The 24181-nt window shown below is 30.8% G+C and overlaps 1 protein-coding gene and 1 non-coding gene across 2 annotated transcripts; one reads left to right on the plus strand and one right to left on the minus strand.

Moving 5' to 3' along the window:
- Nucleotides 1-686: 686 nt before the first annotated feature.
- On the minus strand, nt 687-9256 carry LOC107839166 (cyclin-A2-2). The gene is made up of 13 exons (XM_016682554.2): nt 9099-9256; nt 7686-7767; nt 6311-6663; nt 5856-6126; nt 4852-4985; nt 4117-4209; nt 3115-3248; nt 2707-2782; nt 1933-2009; nt 1812-1845; nt 1579-1728; nt 1360-1494; nt 687-1143 (listed from the first exon to the last, which is right to left on the minus strand). The coding sequence occupies exons 3-13, from the start codon at nt 6623-6625 to the stop codon at nt 1090-1092; spliced, it is 1473 nt and encodes a 490-aa protein (XP_016538040.1). The 5' UTR covers nt 6626-6663; nt 7686-7767; nt 9099-9256; the 3' UTR covers nt 687-1089.
- Nucleotides 9257-18805: 9549 nt separating this feature from the next.
- LOC124899866 lies at nt 18806-18925 on the plus strand. The gene has a single exon (XR_007057429.1). It is a non-coding gene; the product is annotated as a 5S ribosomal RNA (ribosomal RNA).
- Nucleotides 18926-24181: the final 5256 nt, after the last annotated feature.

Consider the following 24181-nt stretch of genomic DNA (forward strand, 5'->3'; position numbering starts at 1 on the left):
TCACCGAAACCAAACCCTCCATGCACCTCATCATAACCAAAAAAAGAAAAAAATGGAGAAAAGCCTCGTTACAAGTAGTATACCAAGAATCTATAGCCTGATCCACATCCCCTATTAAAAGAAAAAAAAAAAAGGCACCTCCTGCGTACCCCAAAATGAAACTAAAGAGAATAAACTATTTTGCAACTCGACACAATCTTGGGTGACCCCTTCAAAAACTCACTATTTCTCTCTCGACATTCCACGTAACAACTAAAGAAGCTACATTCCACTCTCTAGATTCAATATTAACAGCTCTCCTATTAATTCAATATATTATGTTATACTGCAAGTTGCAGATAGTAGAAGACATGATTATTCGTCCTAGTATTATAATCCCAACGTCGTGATGTTTGCATAACTTTTGTCTTCAGAGCAAACATCCCCTCAGGATTCAACCATGCAGTTAAGCAAATGAACGCATAGCACATCTTCACATACACTTCTTATCACCAAATATACAGTTTTATGACTTCACCAATAGTAAATTTGATGTAGTTTAAACAACGTCCGCAAGTAAATTTTTAACCCCAGCCCACCCTGAAATTACTCTTTAAGTACCTACCCACCAGCTTACCAAATATATAACTTACTAAAAGAGAAAGCATGGGAAGTTATGTAAGCTTGGTAGACTTTAATAGCTCGTATTTAGTTCCGTACGGAAAAGGATTTATTAAGCTTAAAGAATAGAAATGTCAAAGTTGGAACCATTTAACAACAGGAGTTTCCAAACAGCTTTAAATACACGATAGCAAGTAGCTAACCAGGTGCTGTTAAGTTACTTCTTACATATTGCCATTTCTTAAAGTTATGGCATCCGCTCCATCGAAATCTCCATGTTTTTGGCCTCACCTGCTGTCTGCTAATGACCGAACATGATAGGACAATACACAGTGGTTAAAATTTGAAACAGGGTTGAACGAAAGAATTGAGTCCCTTTTGAGGAAGGATAGATTATTGTAGGTTAAAGATTAACGTCCTTCTGCATGTGAAAACGACAATGGATCTGCCGAACATGAATTGGCCAACCGGACTTAAAATCAGCATTTCCTAGAACAGCGATTGGACTGGTTTTGGAGATGATAAAGTTGCCACAGACTTGAACTGTCAATATAAATGAAAGGTTCATTATACCAAGTCAACAACAACAACAACAGCAACCCAGTATATTCCCACAAAGTGGGGTCTAGGGAGGGTAGAGTGTACGCAGTCCATACCACTACCCCTAAAGAGGTAGAGAGGCTGGTTCATTATACCAAGTAAAATGATAAAACAGCTGATACATGTGGATGGACGCAAAGTAACATTACAGTTTCTTACCTTTGGTTGTTTATACTTTTCACGGATGGCATTCAGGGTGCTTCCACTGGTGTTCATCTGTAAATCTTGCAGTAAAAGAACTGTAGTTTTCAGCTCTAACACCTTATATCTAGTGTAGTGCACCAAAGTTGGATTCTGCAAGCCATTTCCAGAGTCATTTTGTGGTTGCATTCAATTGCAAAAAAGATGACAGGATCAAGGAGCAAAAAAGTTGCATACCCATGGGTGGTTAGATTGATCAAGTGTCCACCTGGCAAGAAATACAGCTGATGCAGCAGTAACAGATGGAAGAAACTTAAGAAAACCATATTCAGCCAATGTTAGCTCTGCTAAATAGTTTGCCATGAATTCCAGTTCAACAGAGGGAACCTGTAGGTTGGAGTAATATACTTTTTCATATAAACTTCATTTTCTAGGACTCAAACCAAAAGAAGAATGCTCATCTCATCTACCTCATAAGAAGCCTGTGCTGCTTGAACAAATCTCCTAAAAATAAAGGACAACGGCACAAATAAGGAGCCTACTCTCACAAGTTACATGATAAAATTTGCAAGTATTGCTAATTACAGGTACCTCAGGAAATTTTTTGTGGTCGGAGCAGCAAGTTGAAAGCCCACAAAATTCAAAACTCGACTTTCCATTTTTACTACCTGACATGCAATTATTAATTAGCCTTTTCACATCCACTGGGAAATACATCTTATTATAGAACATAAAAACATTTGGGAAATGTTCAGATCATTACTCACATAGGAGCAAATTATGCACCCAAGATATCATAAATGAGAAAGGGAAGCTCAGAGATAGATGAGGCACTCTAGATCTTTGCCTTGCAGAAGATAAACACAATGGGGGTAAACACTGTAGACAGGACCAGCAAAGGAAAAAAATAATGCTATTTTGTTGACTCTACTGGAATGACAGTCAAAAGCTCTAGCAGTGGAATGCCAAGGGAGTTGGTCTTCTACAATTATCGATTTACTAAGACAAATTCTGAAGTACAAGTTGGATGCAAAAAGGTACAAAATGTTTCAACATACCTTGGGCTTAACCTTGAAAACCATATTAAGAAACTACAACCTTTACCCTCAACCACTGTAAACTTCTAACACTCCATACATGCACAGCGTTAGACATGGAGATCAGGATAACATAACATGGGAGTTCAATTCAGTAACCAAACATCAAGGATGGGTACCAATGACAAATACAACCAGGAAAAATGAACATGAAGAAGTGAAAACAACTCATACATGTTATACTGCTCTTATTATATGCATATCAGCAAGTATCTCATTCTCCACGTACATGAAATCTACAACTTGATCAGCATCAGAATGAGCATACCTCTTCTTTCTCGTAAGTGTTGTCTGTTATAAAGCAAAATTCTTCCACACGAGGTGCACAAATTTCTTCATATTTGCTGCAAGCAAAAGAGTTAATAAAAGACCATAAGCTGCAGAAAAAAACAATGAAAAGATGCAGATGAAAGTACAAACAGAAAAGTTTCTCTTCTCTGAGGCTACAAATAATTATAAAAATTGGGCAAAGTTTATTACCGTGTTGAAAAGCATATGCACATACAAGTTTTTAAAAAAGGGGAACTTAAGTTAAAATGGCTCTATTTCCCACAAGCTTCCACAGTAAAAAAGGGATATCTTTGTGATCTGTAACGTTCTTCAATGTAAAAACTGCTTACTCTACCCTATAACCTATCATCCTTGAGAATGAATATCCGAAAAGGGAGTTACTTACGAAGCAATTAGCATGCAGGTAACTCCAAGCAGCTGCAGCTTTTGTTTTTCAATGTAATTCTCAGAGAGGAACCTATCAATGAGATGTACAGTCAGGTAAAGAGTATCTGGAACCAGCCTATATTCTTCAGAAACCTGCAAGAGAGTAAATAAAATGGCGGTCAATGGATACAATTTTCACCGTCATGCAAGAAAAGCATATCCACACTTGACAAGCAGGAAAAGAGCTCTTCAAAAGTAAGTCCGAATTCCATAAGCCAGCATAATTATCAATATGCATAACCGACAATGGAAATGAAAAGACTCTTCTGATTTCCAGCAACAAATTCCCGATTACTAATACAATGTCCGGTTACCATTTCATATCTTGCATAAATAATAGATGCATAACTTATGAAGGAACTCAAGAATTATTTTTCCCAGGATAAAATACTGAATAATAATAGGCATATTAGCAATATCTGGATAGAAGCACTTCAGAAGGCAAAACACAATTAAAGTATTGCATCTTAATGCCTGATATCATAGTAAGCAGACTTAGTTTCTAAATAGAGAAATATAAATCATGAATATATCATATAGCAGGAATATCTGCTTATGATGCTCCAAATGACAAAGGAGATGTATAGGGCCATAGGCTAAAAGGTCATTTGGTCTTTCAGGTGGAAATCATGAACGTAGACTAAATATGAATATTACTACCAGAGTTAGCATTCAATGAAATGATTTAAAGGAAAAAAAGATATATGTTATCTCCCAGGAAGCATAGCCATAAAAATTGAACAAGATAATAATTCTTGAATATGAAGCAAAATTTCAGTTGATGATGCCTTTGAAAAAGGAACCATTCATTCAAAGAAAAGTAAAAGTAATCAACAAAAAGATTTCTAGTATCACAGGTGCTTAAGATCTATATGTGAAAAGATTTTGTTTATTAAAAACGACAATATACTTGTAAAGAAACTATCTCACATATTAAGCATTGTCAAAACAGCTAACTGACCTCCACAAGCCAATCAATTAGAATACTTCGCATACCCTTGGTAACATCCCGCTGCAACTTTTCCATATAATTAAAGGAAGGTCGCCGGTCAAGCTGTTCGTGAGAAGAATTTGTCATTTAGTAACTGAGAGACGAAATCTTTTCTTAATAATAAATGGTCCCCCTTTGGTTAACGAGGACCGAGGAAGGGTACTCTTAAACTTGTTCAGAAGTAATAAAAGAATCACTACCTATTTCATTGTAAAAGAATCACAGTCCTCTTAGGTTTGTGATTGTTTACTACTAGGAGAGTATCCGCTTTCCTATTTCTTATTTCGTATTGCTTGTACTTTACTTATTTTGTATTTCCTTGATATTTACTGTTATTATTTTATCGCTTATTTCTGTTGTGTTATACATCCTGTTTCGAGTTGCATTACGACCTTGCTATACTATTCTCTCTCTTGAGCCGGGGGTCTATCGGAAACAGCCTTTCTACTTCTTCGGAGGTAGCGGTATGGACTGCGTACATTTCACCCTCCCCAGACCTCACTGTGTGGGAATATATTGGGTTGTTGTAGTTGTTGTTGTTGTATTGTAATTATCCATGATAATATTTGTCTAATTAATTACTAAAGGTAACATTAAGATTGTTATTACTTAGATGGTTACAGATGCCTATTTCTATCACTAGACTTATCAACTGTGCATTAGTAATTTTCAAAGTGGTAATAGGAATGCACCAGTCATACTAACCTCCATGGCATGCAAATTGCTATATATATCAGGAGCATACAGACTACACATTAGTGGATCCTTGTGTTTTGAATCTATATCTGCAATACCAAGAGAATTGGAGCTTTCTTGTTTCAGGCAAACCTTGCTTTCATCTGCAGGATGGAACAGAAACAAATAAGCTCCTGCTAGAAAAAAAAATATAAATAGAAAAGAATTCCTTTTAAGACTAGTAATGCTTTCATGCAATGATTAGGTGATTAAATTTTGCAGGCAATGCCAGGAGATCAAACAGATTAATAAGTTTTCCTACCAACAGTTTTGGCCTTTTCACCTTTTGCTAAAGATTTTGCAGTCCATCCATTTGCAGATGACACAAAACAGGTTTTATACTGGAGACGTAAACTACCTATCCCATAGAACCACAAAGCACCTTCTATATTGGAGGCGTTAAATACATAGCCCCATAGAACCACAAAGACATCACCCATGAATTACATTGTCTCTTTACGTCCAGTTATTCTAGGGTCTTCTTATGATGGTGCTACAAGTTGGAAAATTCATATTCAAGTGAGCAAGAGCTCTCTTTTGAGGTTTTATGAAAAATAGAAATTTTATGCTGTTTTCTTCAAACTGTTTACTGAATTGAGATTTAACATAATGCAAAAGCAAAAATGAGCAAAATGCAGAGAATGAAGCATTTATAAACTTTTTTCTTGCCGCATATACAGTAGAGAACTTCAATAACCGCGATGAAATTATAAATTGCTATTCTAAAGATTGCACTTGGAATAAACAACAACAATACCATGTCCAGTGCAATCCCACATAAAGTTTCCAGAAAAGTTATACTTATCAAGTATCTTAGTTGTTGGTCCTCTACGAATGAGCAGGAAGCAATTATCACAATTTTTTTGAAACTTAAAGGAGCAGACATAGCTCAGTCATGGAAGTTGCACTTCAAACTATGTTAAAGAGAGGGAAAGAAATCAACAAATCTTGCATGATAGCACACAATATCATACCTTTTTGTGTTGTATTCAGGAGTGTAATGCCATTACATGAACTCTTATTCACAGGCATAAGATCAGCTAAACCACACGGAGTGGCGGTGATATATTCTCTGGGCTGAGTTAATTTATGGTCCTGGAGGTGTGCTTGTGAACAGTGTTCTTGTGATTCCTCGACCTTTACTTTTTTTGCGTCATCACTCTCTTTTCTATCTTCAAGCTGTGGTCTTTTCACTAAAATAGCAGGTATCACCTTCGAATTCCTCTTATCAGAGAATTTCTTAACCTATCAACATAAGATGAGTTGCAATCGTCGGCCACACGTTGATAAGTTCTTAAAACAGAGGAAAAGATTTAGCACTGAATCACCATCTTTTGAAGACAATAGTTCAATAACCAATAATTATGTTCGGTACAATGATTTCATTTCCAAAGAGCAAATATGATATGACACATCTATTAAAACACACCTGACATTTGCTTCCATTTATGCAATTCATGTATGTGTTTTCACAAAGTACATTGGTGACATCCCTGAGAACAGCCCTTCGCTTAGGCTGTTGAGCAGCAATACTAGCAGAATTAACTGGTTTGTTCTCATCCGAAGCTGGTCTTTTGGACTTTATTCCCTGTGTTACTTGTCCCTGTTTCTTATCCTGCCTGACAGAGGGGTGTAGAGGTGGTAATCCTCCGGAAGAACCCAAAGCTTTTGCCCGTGCTCTTGTGATTCGCACAGTGGGCACTTTAAGATTAGAAGATCCAGTTGTCATAGTTGCATTCCTCATTGATCCAGGTGGTGATATGCCAATTGTCAAAATTACAACTGCAGAGCCAACATTACATCATCATAAAATTTACATAGTCAGAGCTAAGAATCGGACACAAAAAAAAGAGACTCCGGAGAAACAGATACTTAACATGGACCTAAAAGCGAGGAAACTTAATATTAGTCTCAATAAGCAGGAACAGAGAACTTGATGAAAAAGTATAAACATCATTTTCAGCAGTATTACCATAGACAAAGAGTCAAAGGTATTGGGGCTTTAAGCACAACACACATCCAAAAAATGCACTATGGTGAAGGGCTTGATGACAAAAAAAATAAAGAAATATACAGGTGATACAAGAGAACACAACTACAAATAACAAGAATTACATGAACCAAGCTGTAGGGCTTTAACAACACTATTCCTCAGGAAACTCAGATATATTAAATTTTTGGCAAATAAACATGTCCAGGTACCATGGTAAGAAGATAACTAGTGTCTCATCAGTGTTGAACATGCCATCATGCCATCTAATGGGATTCAAGAAAATTATTGTCAAATAACAAGCAATTATTATTAACCGGTACAGTAACATGAAGTTGGAGCCACCTTAAATATCAGAGAAACACCAGCATCCACTAGCATTCTACTGAAGTACACAAAAAATAAAGTGGTTCAAGCAGGTAAGAGATCTAAAACATAAATCTATATCATCAGATGCAGTAGGCAAAAGAGCCCATGTTTTATCTCATTTGATCAACCAAGGGTCAATAAACAAACGTAGATACAATCATATATTCTAATTCAAAACAGAAAGATTTTATGTGGAAAGAAGTAATGATAAAAAAGAATGTTACAAAGTTGATAACAAAAATATCTTAATGTTCACATCTAACATTTGATGAGATCTTTTATCTAACGCTCTGTTCCACAAAAAATTGCCAAGACCATATGCTTTTTGTGTTCCCATCTAGTGTTGTGAGTTTGAAGTGTGTCTTTCACTGGCTTGTACTATCGCCAAAAAAAAAAAGACACCACGTGTATAACAAATGTCTATATTTTAAAGAGTGAAATTCACCTGCATTGTGTTTCCACCACAATTCTAGAGCTTTATATAGGTAAGGAGCTACTGCCACAGTACTCTTGAATCAGATACAAGCCTGCATCAAACATTCATTCAATTACTTAAGCTTTAAGGTCCAAAAAGGAAAGATATCACATAGCTTTTGCATAGCATTTGCATGGAAAGCTCTACAGATGCAAAAAAAACAGCTACTCATGCATTCTTGCTGCAAGTTAAGTCATATATACAATTCAATTTCAAAATTCAGCACCACTGCATTCAAAGGTTGATACAACGTATACGCAATACGCAATTGGTGCATGCTAGATTCAGACTATACATAATGTATATAGAATATTTAAACAACTTTAGTCCATAAGCAAATAAATTAAAAGATATCATTCATCTCAGTCAATGTTTATGCAATTTAATTACTTTTAGAATGCACCTAAAAAATTGTAGTTTTTCGAAAATCTCACAGTTAGTTCTAGCTGAAGATCTTCTACAAATACACAAAAAACTTGAAAACAAAAAATTAGCCAAAATCTTCTTAGAATACACGAAAGATCGGTCAATGTACTTCATTTGGCAATTCAAGTCCATTGTATAAATCTGTTTTCCTCCTAACTTCTAAAAGTTAAAGTATTCATTCAAATCTTTTTTCAAAAACAACCTGAAAAATAAAGTAAAATAAAATAAAATAGCTTAAAAACTCAAAGAATCAACCAAAGCACAATAAAATTTAATCTGTTTAAATAAAAAATGACAATTTATAAATCCAAATAAACTTTTTTTCTCAAAAGAAAACTAGAAAAACAAAAAATAAATAGCTTTCAAAACTTAAAAATTCAACCAAAATGCACTACAATTTTTTTTAAAAAAATAAAATCTACAACTAAGAACAACAATAGAAATTGAAAATAAATAATCCAAATCAATTTTTCCAACCTCATTAGGCAACAATGGACCATATAAAAAACTAAATAAAATAAAAAATACAATCAGCACCTAAAAAAAATTAAAGATATAAATCAGGACTCCAGAAATTAAGGAAAAAATGAAGAAAAACTCTAAGCTCATAGATCCATAAGCAAATCCATAAGGATTTCTCAAAATAGAGCTAAACAAAATTCAAAATTTCAAAAATAAATCCATTATCCATAAGGATTTCTAAAAATATAGATAAAAAAAATTCAAAAATTTAAAACAAATCCATTATCCATTAGGATTTCTCAAAATACAGCTAATTTTTTTTAAAAAAAAATCAAAATAAATCCATTATCCTATAGGATTTCTCAAAATAAAGCTAATTTTTTCAAAAAAAAATCCATTATTCATCAAGAAAAAACTACAAAGTTATGGTACATTGCAGCTAATCAACTAGTACATATACATATAGAAAAATGTATATATAAGAGCTGAGCTTACAATGCATTGTGACAACAACAACAAGAAGCTCATGAGCTGCTACAACACCGATGAACGGAGGTGCCTCGATTTCCGAGCTAGGGTTTCTACCTTCTCCGATCGGTCATTTACACAATCAATGTAGCTCGGCGGGGTGGGTGGGGTGGGGGTGAGAGAGTGAAGAGCGTTGAGTGTGGTGATAGATATATAACACTGTAGATGTGGAAAGCGTGGGGGTAGGGGAGAGGGTGGGTGGGTAGAGTGGGTGGGTGGGTGAGGAGTGAGAGCGGGATGGTCCATAGTTCAAACTTCTCATTCTGGAACTATCAAAAAGAAAAAAAAGAAAAAATGAAATGAAAAAGAGTTTTTTCAAATTTATTACCTACCCACACTCCTTATTTTCTACTTCCTTTTTTCAGGGCATTTAATTTTTTTTATCCTTCTTTTTATGAAAATAGTAATGTTTGGTTTCAGGAATTATTTTATTTTAGTGAAAAATATTTTTTAAGAAAATAAAAATAAGCAAAATTTATTTTTATTTTTTTCATTCATAATTCCCTCACAAAAATTTAAAAATAAATCTCATTTATATTCATGGTAAAACAAAGCTTCAATTCTATTATTATTTTCATGGCCAAATGAAGCATTAATTTCATTTTACTTGGTTCAAACTGACTTAGATATAGAATTTTTCAAATTTAATTAAAGAAATATTTTGCTAAATTAGTATTATTTGTGATGTTTAATAGACTACTATTACTATAATTATTTAATACTAAGGTTGGAAATAAAAAATATAATATTTTTTATTATTTTCAAACTTTTGATTCTGAAACTCGAGATTAAAAAAAAGAGGTATTTCAAATTTATTACTTAACACTTCTTTTTTCCTACTTCATTTTCTTCTAGGGCATTTAATTTTTAATCCTTTTTTCTATATCATAAGGCCCATTTTGGTACATTTTTGGTACTTCTCATTATTATTATAGTATATTTAGCAAAACTTTAGAGTGATGACAATTTTTTTCTTAAAAATTATAAGTGCTTTGCTTTACTATTTTGCTTAAAAAAAACTACTCCTATAACTTATTTTTAGAGTTAAAAGAGTATACTTCATTACTTACGCTCTTTATTTTCTACTTCATTTTTTCAGGGCATTTAATTTGTTTTATCCTTCTTCTTACTCCTTTAGTTTTATTGACTTGATACATTTCTTAAAATTTAATTAAAAATATATTTTACTAAATTAGTGTTATTTATGATGTCTATTAGAATACTATTACTATAGTTACTTATTATTAAGATTAGAAAGAAAAAATATAATAATTTTTTTTATTTTCAAACTTTTGAGTCTGGAACTCGAGATTAAAAAAAAAGGAAGAAGAGTTTTTTCAAATTTATTACTTACACTCCTTTTTCTCTACTTCATTTTCTTCTAGGGCATTTAATTTGTTCAATCCTTCTTTCTATATCTTTTTTTGCTTCAGAATCCTTCTTTCTATATCACAGGGCCCATTTTGGTACATTGGTACTTTTCATTATTATTGTAGTAAATTTAGCAAGACTTTTAAAGTGAGGACAAATTTTTTCTTAAAATTATAAGTGCTTTGCTTTACTATTTTGCTTAAGAAACTACTCCTATAACTTATTTTGATAGTTAAAAGAGTCTAATCAAGAATATAGTCGTGATTTTAAGTGATGATAAATTTTTTACGGCACAAAAGAAGTGGAAATTTGAAATTTATTCGTGAAAACAGAAGCAAAAACAAATAGTAATTAATTTTTTCGTGATAAATATATTTATTATAAATTTGTTTTTACCAAACTATTCCTCTTCAATTTAAATATTTATAAATATATTAATGAGATAATACCCAATTACCTCCTGAACTATACCCAAAAAAGTTATGACACACCTTAACTTAAAGGAGATCCTATTACCTCTGAACTAATTTAAAGTATAATTTTGACACACACTTAGTGCCTACATGGCACATACGTGGCACAACACATTGAAGTGTCCATGTAGGCACACGTGTGTGCCACATATGTGCCACGTAGGCACTAAAGGTGTCAAAATTATACTTTAAGTTAGTTCAGGAGGGTAATAGAACCCCTTTAGGTTAAGGTGTGTCATAACTTCTTTTTTGGATATAATTCAGGTATTTGGATATTTTCTCTGTATTAATTATAAATGTCTGTCTTTCACACTCTCCTTTCTTTTGAGATACATAATTAAAGTATCTAACAATAAATATTTAAAATTATTGATATATTTTAATAATAATTTATGATTTTACATATTTTATTTTAATTTGACATTCAAAATACTTTTTTGAATGAATTGACCTAACACAAATGATAGAGGAAATCATTTTGAAAATTTTCCTAGAAGAGCCTTGTGTCAACTTTTTTCTATTTTGTAACTTTCTAAAGTTTTTGAAATTTATTCTAAATTCCATATTTTTATAGATTTTACATTATTTAACTTGTTTACAATTCAAAATTTGAAATGTATTCTCTCTATCTCACTCACTTTTAATTATTTTGATTATTTTCCACTCCCAGTAGTAGAGTTGAAGTAACATCATAAACAAGTCAAGCATTGGTATATAAAGTAATGAATTGAGAGAAATCTTTTATCATCACTTGGTAATATTGAACTTATTAGTAATGTTTTGCTTGAAAAAAAAAATGTATTCTTGACATTTATAATTTTAAATGATTTATTCCCATAATCCCATCTAAATCAGTGCAGTCTAATCAGAGTGTGCTAACAAGTAAACATGTTTTTAATCAAATTTAAATTCAAATAAAATAGTAAAACCAAGAAAAGTATGATTAAAAGAAAAAGTCAAAGGCTCTATTTATGAGTATTTAGTAGCAAAGAAAATAATTGTCTCGTGATAAACAATTTTCCTTTTTTATTTCAAATTTCTGAAATATTTATTTATTTAGGAATTGAGGTTCTTTGGATGGGGTCTGTGATTTGTAAAGATTGAAAATTGGTTCCTACGAAATTGACACATAGGAAAATATATGTGAATCAAGAAAATAGTTCTAACAATATGAGCTAGTTTCCACATTTTTATTGGCAAGAAATGTGTTTTCAAATTAATTAGAAGTCTTGGGTTCGAATCGGGGAATAAAAAAAATCACGTTAGAATTGTTGTTTCAAAAATGAGTCCTACAATGCGTGATTATAAATTAATCAAACTTCAATACAAATATCAAATAATAAATAAAAAAAAAAAACTCAAAATTATCTGTTGTGGTTATTATCTTAAGTATTTAGGTTACTTATAACTTGACAATATTGATGTATTTTTATGACTGTTAAAATTTAATTGATTGTGACATATCACCTATGTTTTTTTAGATTATCACTTGTAACTGATTGTAAGTATTATCGTATATGAAATTTTGTCTTTCTTTACAATAGAATACGTGTCCACAAGAATAATGAAGGATACAATTGTAAACTTATATTAAATCTCAACTTTTAATATAATATGCAAAAATTCTACTAGTTGCTAATGCATTACTTGTAATGCAATTTAAATTATTTGTCATTTTTTTTAATTCAAGATAAAATTAAATATTAATTATTCTATTTTATTTTTAATAGTGATTGTTGTTGAAAACTATAACCACCACAATTATGGGGAGATAACACATAAATAGAGTAGATACAACGAATAGAGACTATATCTTAACACAAAAATTAGGATAAAAATAATCAAAAAATCCTCATAACTTATACTATTTTTTTAAAAAAAAAAACGTGTAGAAGAAAAACCACCAATATAGATAATTTGAGACAAAAATGGCCTCTTTTTAGTAAGACAGGGTCAATTCTATATCATCAATGTCTAGTTCAAAATTTTTAAAGGTTTAAAAAAACTGAACAAATGGTTAAAAGCTTGAATTTCTCCAAGTATGTTACAAATTAAAAGTATTCCTTTTTAGACCTGAATCTCCTTTTTCTCGACTAAATTATTAACTTGTCACGTGATTAACGAAATTGAAAAGTATTAGCACATGATTATCCAAATATACAGGGACAAAAATCACCTTCCCTTAGGAAAAAAAAATGTGTGTTAATGTCCAATTAAATTCTATAATTAACAATTAACTTTTAAATGTATGTCTAGGTCTTATATGAGACGAGGCAGGATAAAATATTCTCTATAGAATTTGAGCGTGTTGTTCTTGATTATATCAAGTTTGAGATAGTTTGAAATTATTACAGTAATGTGCGAAGGAAAATGTTTCTTCCAAATAGAGGCGGAACCAGTATTTCAAGTAAGGGGAATATTCAAAGAAAATTAAGTCGAAGAGGGTTCAACACCTACTATAACTATATAAAAAATAATTTTAATCATGTATAAATAGTATATTTTTCCGTCGAAGGGGGTTCGGACGAACCCCCTAAAGAGGGCTGGCTCCGCCTCTGCTTGCAAATACTTTCTAGGGAAATAAATAGTTTCGTATTTATTTTCTTGTATTTGATGCATAAAAAAGGGCAGTCTGGTCCATTAAAGTGCTCGCTATGCACAGGGTCTGGGAAGAGCCTCACCATAAAGATGTATTGTACGCAATCTTTACTCGCATTTCAGCCTTCAAACACTATGTTGCCATCAGGGATCGATCCCACGCACTTCCACCATTAGGTGCTTAAGTTCCATCCCAGCCAAAGCTCCCAACAACCTTTTTGTAAGATGATTTTCCGCTGCAGGGATTTGAATCCGGAATCCTTATCAAGCGAGATAGTTGGAATTGCCAGTGCTACATCGGATGCACTTAAATGATATGTCTTGACAGGTGCGGAGGACACAATCAATGCGAAATGTCATGAAATTTGTTTTCAACTTATTTTCTTTGAAATATATATTTTTTAAAAAATATTACCAACTAAATATTAGGTGATTTCTTTTCATCTGTTTTAATTGGGTAGAGTTATTTAGTATATGTTATTGGTGGGAGATTACAAATATTCCGTGAAACTAGTCGAAGTACGTGAAAACTGATCCAATAATTATTTTTAAAAAAGAGTTGATCATCAACTAAACATGGAAAAATTGGGAAAACATTTTCTTCCACACAAAACACATGCACCCTTACTGTAAAATAATATTTTGGTTTTACGTGACAAAATTTTAGTTGTTATTGTTGTTTCAATATTTTGATTGGGTATAGAATGATCGAGACTTTGGTAGTGTTCGAGTATTGGATCGGTTACATGAACAAATCTGGCTAATGGAACACTTACACTTCGTTTAGACGGTGGATATCATGGTATATTATGATAACGTTACTAATAATATTATATTTGTTTTAATTATTTTTTAAAATATATGGTATAATGTAGTTTGATTTTATGGTTAGCTAAAATATCATAAAAAACCTCGTAACGACCGATTTGGTGGTTGTGGACATGATACGGTAGCTATCAAATATTATATTAAAATAAATTTTTTTAATATTATGATTTTGATATTATAATATTTGAAATGTGTTTTTAGAAACTTTGGAATTCGTTATTTATATGAAACATCGAAATATTGAACACTTTATTGAAGTAAGTTGTTATATATACAATTCATATATGCCATTATAAGACTAACAAATATATAGTATAGAATTAATACAAAATTAATTAGTTAGGCGTTACGACTTTGACTTAGTGAAATGTCCTTTTGTAACCGATTAACAAAGGAAATTGCATGCTTGTACTTTGTTCTCAATATTCTTACAATTGTAAGGTATTAGTATGATATAATTGAGATGTTTCTTGAAAATTTGAAGTCACAGTTCTCCATTATATGAGTACATAAGTTGAAATCGAACGAAATATGCTTATCAATTTATTGTATCAAAAACTATTGAAAACAAACCTTTAAAATATCGAATCATAGCGAATTAATTTGGTATGGTAATAATATCGTATTTTGAAAATTGAAAATTGCAATAGCCAAACCTAAATTTTCAATATCATACCATAACCATCCCTGATAAAGACCTATCGTCCGGAACAATTTTGTATTTTTCTTCAATTTATGTCGTAATTTCTACCCAATAATAACAAGAAGAAATGACATACCCAGTGAATATGTTAGTTGTTTATTATTTCTAACGTTTCAATACGTTTGGCTGATCTTCTTCTTCTTAGTTCATTTAAAAAGATATGAATCTTTCTTTTTCAACAAATTTTCAATTATGATTTTCCACATAACGTCTTCAAAACCACAAAATAAGAAGATATTTTAGTACATATATTTAGTTGAAGACAATCAATTTAAGACGGATGTAGCACAACCTATTACCCTCTTTTGTATGTATTTAGAATATTATAATTTTTCTGGCAGAATTCAAAATGAATTTCATATATGGAGCTTAAGCTAAAAAAAAAAAATGTTTAGTGTTAGCAATGAGCCAATGACGTGATAATCACGGGGTTGTTATTATTAACTTTGGTTGAGTTGACAACCGAAAATACATCTTTATTCTTTAGTAAAACGTACGAAATTTTAATTTTTCTAAATGAAATTTTAGTTTTGCTTGGAGAGGCTTGGAATTATTTCACATTTCAAAATCCAAAAATGATTATTTATTTGAGACTAAATCACACTCTACCCACTTAGGCTTCATTTGTTTTTTTTTTTTTTAAGATTCAGACGTCTGAATTTGAATGCACATCTGAATGATTAAGATGTTTTCTCTAGATCTGAAAACTGAATGATTAAGACTATTTGTTTTTCAACATCTAAATGTGTAAAAAAATAATAATATTTGTATACATAATAAAATAAAAAATTAATTCTATATTAAAAAAGTATGTAATTTAATACAATAAAATTATTAGTATTTGATTGAGAAAAAACATTTATGTTTGTTAGTGGTAGTGGAGATGGCTTATAATGGTGGTTGCGGTGATTATGATTAATATTGTTAGTGGTGATAATTGTGATGGTTGATATTGTAGTGACTGTTATGATGGAGGCGATTGATGGTGGTGGTGGTTGTTGTGATGTGACGTTACTTGATGTTAGTAGTTTAAGGTATTGATTGTATTGGCTGAAATATGAATGCATGATGATCGATGATGTGTTGGTGCTAGTTGGAGATTTTATTTGTTGTGATGTGGAAATAGTTGGTAGTAGAGATAAATTGTAGCGATGGTACTAGTTGAAGTAGTGGTAGAGGTGGCATTACTAGTGACAATGGTGGTGGTGGCCAAAGAATGTGTAGAGGTTGTGATGTATTAGTGGTAATTAGTGGTGGTGCTAGTTGTGATAGATGAGTTGGTTGGTAGTAGGGATTGGCCGCTAGTGGTTGCTGATTGTGGTGCTGTTGACGGCAGTTGTGGTGGTGAATATAATTAGAATAAAAGAGGTAGTAGGTGTGGTAACGGTTGACAATTGTGGTTGGTAGCGGTATTTTTTATCGATGGTGGTTGTGATGGTAGAGGTGGTTGGTGGGGGTGGGTGTTGGTTCACAATGGTGACGTTGACAGAGGTGGTTAGTGGTGATAACTGCTGATTATGAATAGAGTGGTGAATATTATCCAACACCAGAATATCTCTTCAGACCTATTAAGACTTGATTCTAGATCTGAACGATTAAGACCTATTAAGAGTTAAAACCTTAATAAAAAATAAATGTACTTAATGGTCTGAAGTCTGAACCATTCAGATTCAGACCTCCATTAAGTGCAAACAAATGACGCCTTAATCTTTAAGAATTGGAAAATAATATTTCCTTCATATTTTAAATAAAAAAGATAACCTAGCTCCTTATGTAATACTTTTCAGTAAAACCTTTTCTTTTTGTCGCATAAATTTCTTTTTTCTAGAACTTAAAAAAAAATGAAGTCCTCTTACTTTGTTAACACAGCTCTTCATATCAAAAGGAATTTTAAACTACTTTTGGTATTCAAATTTGTAAAAGATGTGATGATATGGTTTTGATTAGGCACTTCATTACTTGGATTTGATATATGGACTTATAATTTTTATCAGTGATTTCGTTTTTTCCAATTCAAGCCAGATGCATTGTATATTTGTATATATATATTGCATTTTAAGTGTACTTATCCGAGTTAAAAATTGCACGGGCTAGCTGTTTTAACTTTTATCAGAGTATTTTTATGAAAATAGTCCTTACGTTAGAAAAATTATTGAAAACTAATCACTTTTTATGCAGAAACTCCATGATAATATAATAGATTTTGAACTTAAACAAGTGGAAATTTTAAATACTATCCTGATATTAAAAATTTATGATAGCGCTGAAATTTCGAACTCAAGAAAAGTAGAAATTTCATAATGGTATGATATTGGTATCCTAGATTAATTTTTTTGGGGGAATGCTTATGGATTTTTTATTTTTATTTTTAAAATTTGAAGTTGATATCTCTATCATGAATTCCAAAAATTTAAATAGTAGTACTTCTTCAATGCCTTTTGAATTTATAGCCATTTCTCAAGTATAAGTATGACTATTTTGAACTTCACCGTTATAAAATAATTTTTGATGCATGGAAAGATCCGTATCTATCTAATCTAAGACCATTAAATATAGAAATCCAACCAATATAATTCTAAGATCTAATCCTAGTTCTTTCGTCGTTATATGTTAGTATTTTTTAGATATTTTGATCCATTCTAAAGTTTATTATCAAAAATAATTAACGGTATTTTATTGCATCATGTTGAATTATGTAACTATCTCCTTTAAAAATTTAAGTTTTTAAAAAGAGTAACACTTTTATTTTAATTAAATATAATCTCAACACATTATTTATTTTATATCTAAAAAATTATTCAATTCTAGCACATCCAAACTAAAAAGAAAAAGGAAAGAGTTCGAATATCTGTTACTTGTTAGGCCATCAAAGTATTATTCCGATATTTTAAATTTTCAAATATAATACTGAACTTTAATATTTGTAAACAGCGATATATAAACTAAATTATATTTAATTTGCAACCACTAAAACGTATTTCTAGTAAATAATGCCCTCATTCTCAAACTTTTAAAATCACACGCTTTTTCTTTTTCCAAATAAAGTTCATATCGTGTCAAAATATACAACTTGATTTACATTTAAATATTTTATGTTGACTTCAACTTCAAATGCATTTGTTTCTAATCAATCGAATATCATCCCATTTTCAAAAATCCAATATTTGTTCGTAATTGCATGCAAAAACACATGCGTCTGATAATAAAGGAATATAAGAGAGCAACCTTCTTGTAGTTTTATAAAGAAAAAGTCATTTTTCATTAGGCTCTCATGAGACGCTCTCTTAAAAGTAAAAGGTTAGAAAGCAAAATAATTGTATGAAAAAGTGAAAAACTTCTTAATTTTTTTTTTTTTTCAACTTTCACTGCCAAATTGTTTTCACTTTCTCTCCAACAAGAATTCAATTTTAAGTCAACCAGATCTGAAAATTTCAACTTTTTGAAAGGAATGCAAGAGGAGAGAGGAAAACGAGAGAAGGCAAAGAGGGAGGAGAGTGGCGAGCGAGAAAGGGAGAGAGGAGAGATTTGTTACAAAATCATAAATATAGCTACGTTAGATAATATTTTAAATCTATAACTATGTATAGTAGCTATAGCTATACTATAACTATAGCTATAAAACTATAATGTAACTATAGTTGCTTTAATTATGGAAACAGTCTTTAGTAGAAATGCAAGATAATGTTGCAGATTTTTATGTTGGATGCGATCATACTAGTACTAACGCACCGGATCCCATTAGAACTTCGAAGTTAAATGTACTTGGGCGAGAGTAGTACTAGTAGGGGTGACCTACCGGGAAGCTCTTGTGTTTGCATCTCTCCTTTGAAGGGGAGTCTTGAAGTAACTAGTAAAGTTGATGTCATGTGATCAGGAGGTCACAGGTTCAAGACTTAAAAACAGCCCCTTGCACAAATGTAATATGAGGATGCGTACAATAGATCCTTGTAGTTAAGCCCTTCCTCAAACCTTGCACATAGCGAGAGTTAAGTGTGTCGGACTGCCTTTTTTTTTTTTTTTTACAATAGATTCTTGTGGTCCAACATTATCCGAATCCTACACATAACAGAAAGTTTAATGCACTGAATTATCCTTTTAGCTATGTATAGTAGATATAATAGCAATGATTATTTAAATAGATAACTTTACTTATAAAAGAATTTAGAACTAAAAATTTATAAAGGGACAAAATATATCACAAATTCCTCCTCCAAGCTAGCATTTCAATATTTGAAACAGCGATGGACCACCAGATTTACAAAAAAACGAAGTACAGCGCTAACATCCAATATTTGTTTTTTTTGTTTGAAAAAAAAGGGAAAACAACAGTGCAATTATTTGATACTTCCTCTGTTTCAAAAAAAAAATAAAAAATTTAGTTTGACTTGACACGGAAAAAGTTTAAGAAAATAAAGAAATTTTTGAATTTTGTGGTTCTAAATTAAAGTTATGTCAAATGTATCAAAATATCTTCTAATCTTATGATCTTAAATATGTCATGTGAAAAGTTAAATTAAAAGTATTGCAAAAAAAAAGAGTCATTCTTTTTGAAACAGACTAAATAGGAAAACAAATTATTCTTTTTGAAACGAAGGAAATAATAGAAAACAATGTTTAAAAAGTGTTTTACACAGGCCGAGATGTAAGCTTCGAACATAGGTCGTAGTTTATAATAAGCCCTATTGATTACGGGATTTGATCTTATGTATCTTTACTTTTATAATTTTATTACTAAAAGAATAGATAAAAGTATTTTCTAATAATTCCACAAATAAATCACTAATAATATAGAAACATTATCATTTGATAAAAGATAACAACACAAACATAATACAATCGAGATAATTTTTAAAATGAAATCATCATTGATCTCCATATCTGATAGTCCTTTCCACCCCCGACGAATATTTGCACTGACTAATGTTTACATATTTCAAACAAGGAAAGCGATAAAAAAATTTAAGAGTAAGGATATCCCATGGAATTATTTTAGAAAAAAATAAAATAAGCATACATGTTAACTTATGATATTACATAAATTTTCACCCTTACAAAGTGAAAATCTCAACTAACTATATAACTTTGTTGGATGTATCGAGAGCTAATTATGTATTTTGACAGACCAAAATAAGAAAATATATCGGGAGCTAATTATATATCTTTATAAAGAAAAAAATGTATAATCATTGAATGTATTATGTATCTCGACAGACCCAAAATCGAAAAAACATATCAGGAGCTAATTATGTTTCTTTATAAAGGAAAAAATGTATCTTCATTAGATGTATCGGGAGCTAATTATGTATCTCGATACATCCAAAATCAAAATTTTCAATAATTATGTAAAATATCTAGATTTTTTGTACTTAAGCTCAAATATGTCTGGTATTTATGTTGTTCACCTTCTATATTAGATAACTTATATATCTCACCATTTATACTAAATATTGCAATAAAAATAATCTCACGACTAAATAATGCTCATTATCGAATGCAGAACAACATAATGTTATAAAGTATCTGCATGAAATTGTTATTCTTGTGAAGAAGAGCCTAAGGTAACTGGCAAAGTTACTGCCATTTGATCAGAAGATCACGGGTTCAAGTCGTAAAAACAGCCTCTGATAGAAAAATGCAATGTAAGATTGCATATATATAATAAACCCTTGAAATTCGATCTTTCTCTGAACTCTATAAATAGTGAAAGTTTTATTGCACCAAACTGCCCTCTTATTATTATTCTTATCCCACCAACCAGACGATCCCTTTGAGTTTAAGAAAAGAGGGTATCTCAGTATAATTTGTAGAAAGTAAAAGGTGAAAAGTTGAAATAATTGGATGAAACTCTTTAAGTCAACAAGATCTAAAAACGTCAATAACAAAATTATTGTGACAAAAATTCAAATTTTTGAAAATGTAAGGGGCTCCATTGGCGCGGACCGCACTTTTCGTAACGATGTTGACCAAAAAGGGGGAATAATATAATTATAAAATAAAATAAAATAAAAAAATAAATTAATGAAGTCTGTCTGTCTAGTTTTTTTAATTCAATAAACAAAGTAATATACATCTGGCAATATATCCTTCGAATTCCTTTTTCCAGTGAAGGTTTGTTAACTATTGGAGTCTGTATTAGAAGAGAATAAATATACTATAAATTATTATTATAATAATAATACTTTATTATATAATCTAACCACTGTTGAGACCACACTAAGCAAGACTAGTTAGGGTTTTGACCATGTCACATGTGTAACCCCTAGTCTTCTTTTTCTATACATTTGTTTAACTTTAAATTTAGATTAATTAAAGAGAGTCAGAATTCTATGTTTTCTTTAAAAATAAAATACAATAATTAATGAATTAATTTTATTCATCGATCTTCATATCATCTCAATTTCTAAGATCGTGAGAGTTCAAGTTATTATTTGTTTTCTTTTTTGTTAATAAGGATATTTTATGCATAATAGTTAGGTAAAATGAGGAGTCCATAGCTACATTGTTACAACCAATATTACAGATAGATTAACAAAACAAGCTGACTTATTACATGTAGAACAAGATACTAACTTAACACTTCATCTTGATCATACTTGGCACATAATTATTAAAGTTATTATTTAAAATGTGTAGGATTTTATATTTGAAAAATTAAAGATCGATAAGATTTTTATATTGGACCAATGAGAATACAACGAGTGGGTGATAAATTTAACATTTGGATAATTTGATTCATCATAGGTTATATGTGGCCATGTGGGGTTACAGACGTTTTTCAAAATAATAATTATGTAATTATAAAGTCACGGGGAAGAAGGTAGGAACCACCAGCATTGATGGTTACATCAGGATAAAATAATTCCATTGAAGCAGAATTAAAATTATTAATTATGATGGAAATATATTTATTTTTGATGTTAAAATAGGGGGAATGTATTTGTAATTACGCTATATTGTAAGGTTATATTAGTTTGGATTATATATAGTTATATAATCAAGAATCTTAACAGAGCTAGGATTATCTCACTTATCTTGTTTTATTTTTATACTCTATGAGAATTTATGTGATTTTAATGTCGTGGCCATTATAATTTAATTGTGATCTATTAGCAATTTTATTGTGCAAAATTACTTGAGTCGTAAGTTTCTGTTTGTGTTGGTTTTTCTTTTGCCAAATACTTATAGGCACATACAATAATAATACTCCACTATAATTTCATAGGTGAGTTTTTAAAAGGGTGTTGTATAGCGGTGGTCGAGTTTAAAAGTTGGTGAAGAGTGTGTAAATTTTATACACAATTATGTTAAAAATTTACAAAATTAAATGTATACTCATATTAAATAACATTAACCCACATGCACCTCGTATTTTTTTAGTGAAGGGTGTGCATTGAATCACCCTTCGCCTAAGGTGGCTCCGATCATGATGTATACATGGTCTTACTCCTATTTTATGATGGAAAAGAAGTTGTCGATAGACCCCCAACTCAAGTAAAACATATAAAAAATAAATAGTATATAGAAGAAATAACGAAAAAGTCATGTCGAAAATAATAAAAAAGTGAATAATAGCAACATCAAGTACCTATATAAATATATATTTTCAAATTGCAATATTTACATGGTCCCAATTAGTGCAATTGATCCACCTAGCACATGCTATTAGTGAGAACACTAAAACGTAACTTAGCCATAAACTCACATTTCGATAAACATTAATGGTGGAGGCAAGATTAGTAAAATGGGGATTTAAAAATACTAGTACTAAAATGTTACAGCTGTGAATCAAAATGATAACTTAAAAAATAAATTTTTTGACAATGTTGGACCACCTTTTGCCAATGTCTTGGGAGCTTTTAATATGAGATAATCGAGATCCAAATATATATGCAAAAAATTAAAATATATTTTGGTAATTAAATGCCCTTAGGCCCATATGACTGCAATTGAAAATAACATGTGATGAGGAAGATGGGACCTACCCCTTGTAAAAACAAAAAGAACAAGACTAATGACAAATTCGATTTATTTTCGACTCATATATGCCTCATCATGTTTCTTTGTTTTCAAATAAAATAGAAATAATTATATATCATAACTATATAGAAACAAGAATGTTAAGTTTTAGTGGTTCTCATAGGGTATTTTTGACATTTTAGAGTTTAAATCCCTTTGCATGTTTCTTTCCCATTAGAAGGATGACATGTGTTTTTTAATATCTAAATTTATTGTACTTTTGCAGTTTCTTTCCAATAAAAATTGTGGCATGTATTATCAAATATTTAAATTTATTGTCCTGCTATTATTTTGCCCTTGATTTTATTTTATATTACAGTTGGTTGCCGCCATCTAATTTGGTATATAAGGCAAATTTTGAGGTGTTTAGTAATGTCCATATACAAAAATCAACTCGTGTTGCATTATTTATGTACTGACCACGTGGATAAATTTCTTATTTCTATTAAGTTTTTCTCGATAATATTACATGATGATAACTTTTTATCTTTTTAATCTTAATTCATTGGTACCTTTTTACTTTTTTACGTGTGCCAATTTAATTAATTTGTTGAACAAAAATTGATCACTTAAATATTAAAACTTTTATAAAAAAATGACAAGTCTCAATTCTTTTCATGCCAATTATTGTGATCGAAGTGAGTGGCATCATGCAGAAGCTAATAACTACACATCTCAAATAACAGTAAATCAAAAATAAAGAAAATCAAAATAAAAGAAGCATAATACTTAGTAGATGTTTGACCATAAAAATTATTTTTTTTGGAATTGGAGTTGGAATTGGAATTGAAGTTGGAGTTATGTCTGACCATGAATATAAATTGGAGCTATTTTTGAATTTTTGTGAGAGAAGTGAAAGTGAAAAAAGTGAAAACAAGTAATAAGTGACAAACATAGTTGCTCGAATGCTAAATACCACCTACCTCCAACCTTAAGGTTTTGGTTTCGAGTCATCTGCGGATTATAGCCTAAATTTTTGGGGAAAGGACAAAAATAACACTTCATTCTAAAATAATTCCACCATAACAGCCACCCAAAACTAATTATCTATAATTAGCCAT

The sequence above is a fragment of the Capsicum annuum genome, chromosome 6, assembly GCF_002878395.1.
Source record: "Capsicum annuum cultivar UCD-10X-F1 chromosome 6, UCD10Xv1.1, whole genome shotgun sequence".
Taxonomy (NCBI): domain Eukaryota; kingdom Viridiplantae; phylum Streptophyta; class Magnoliopsida; order Solanales; family Solanaceae; genus Capsicum; species Capsicum annuum.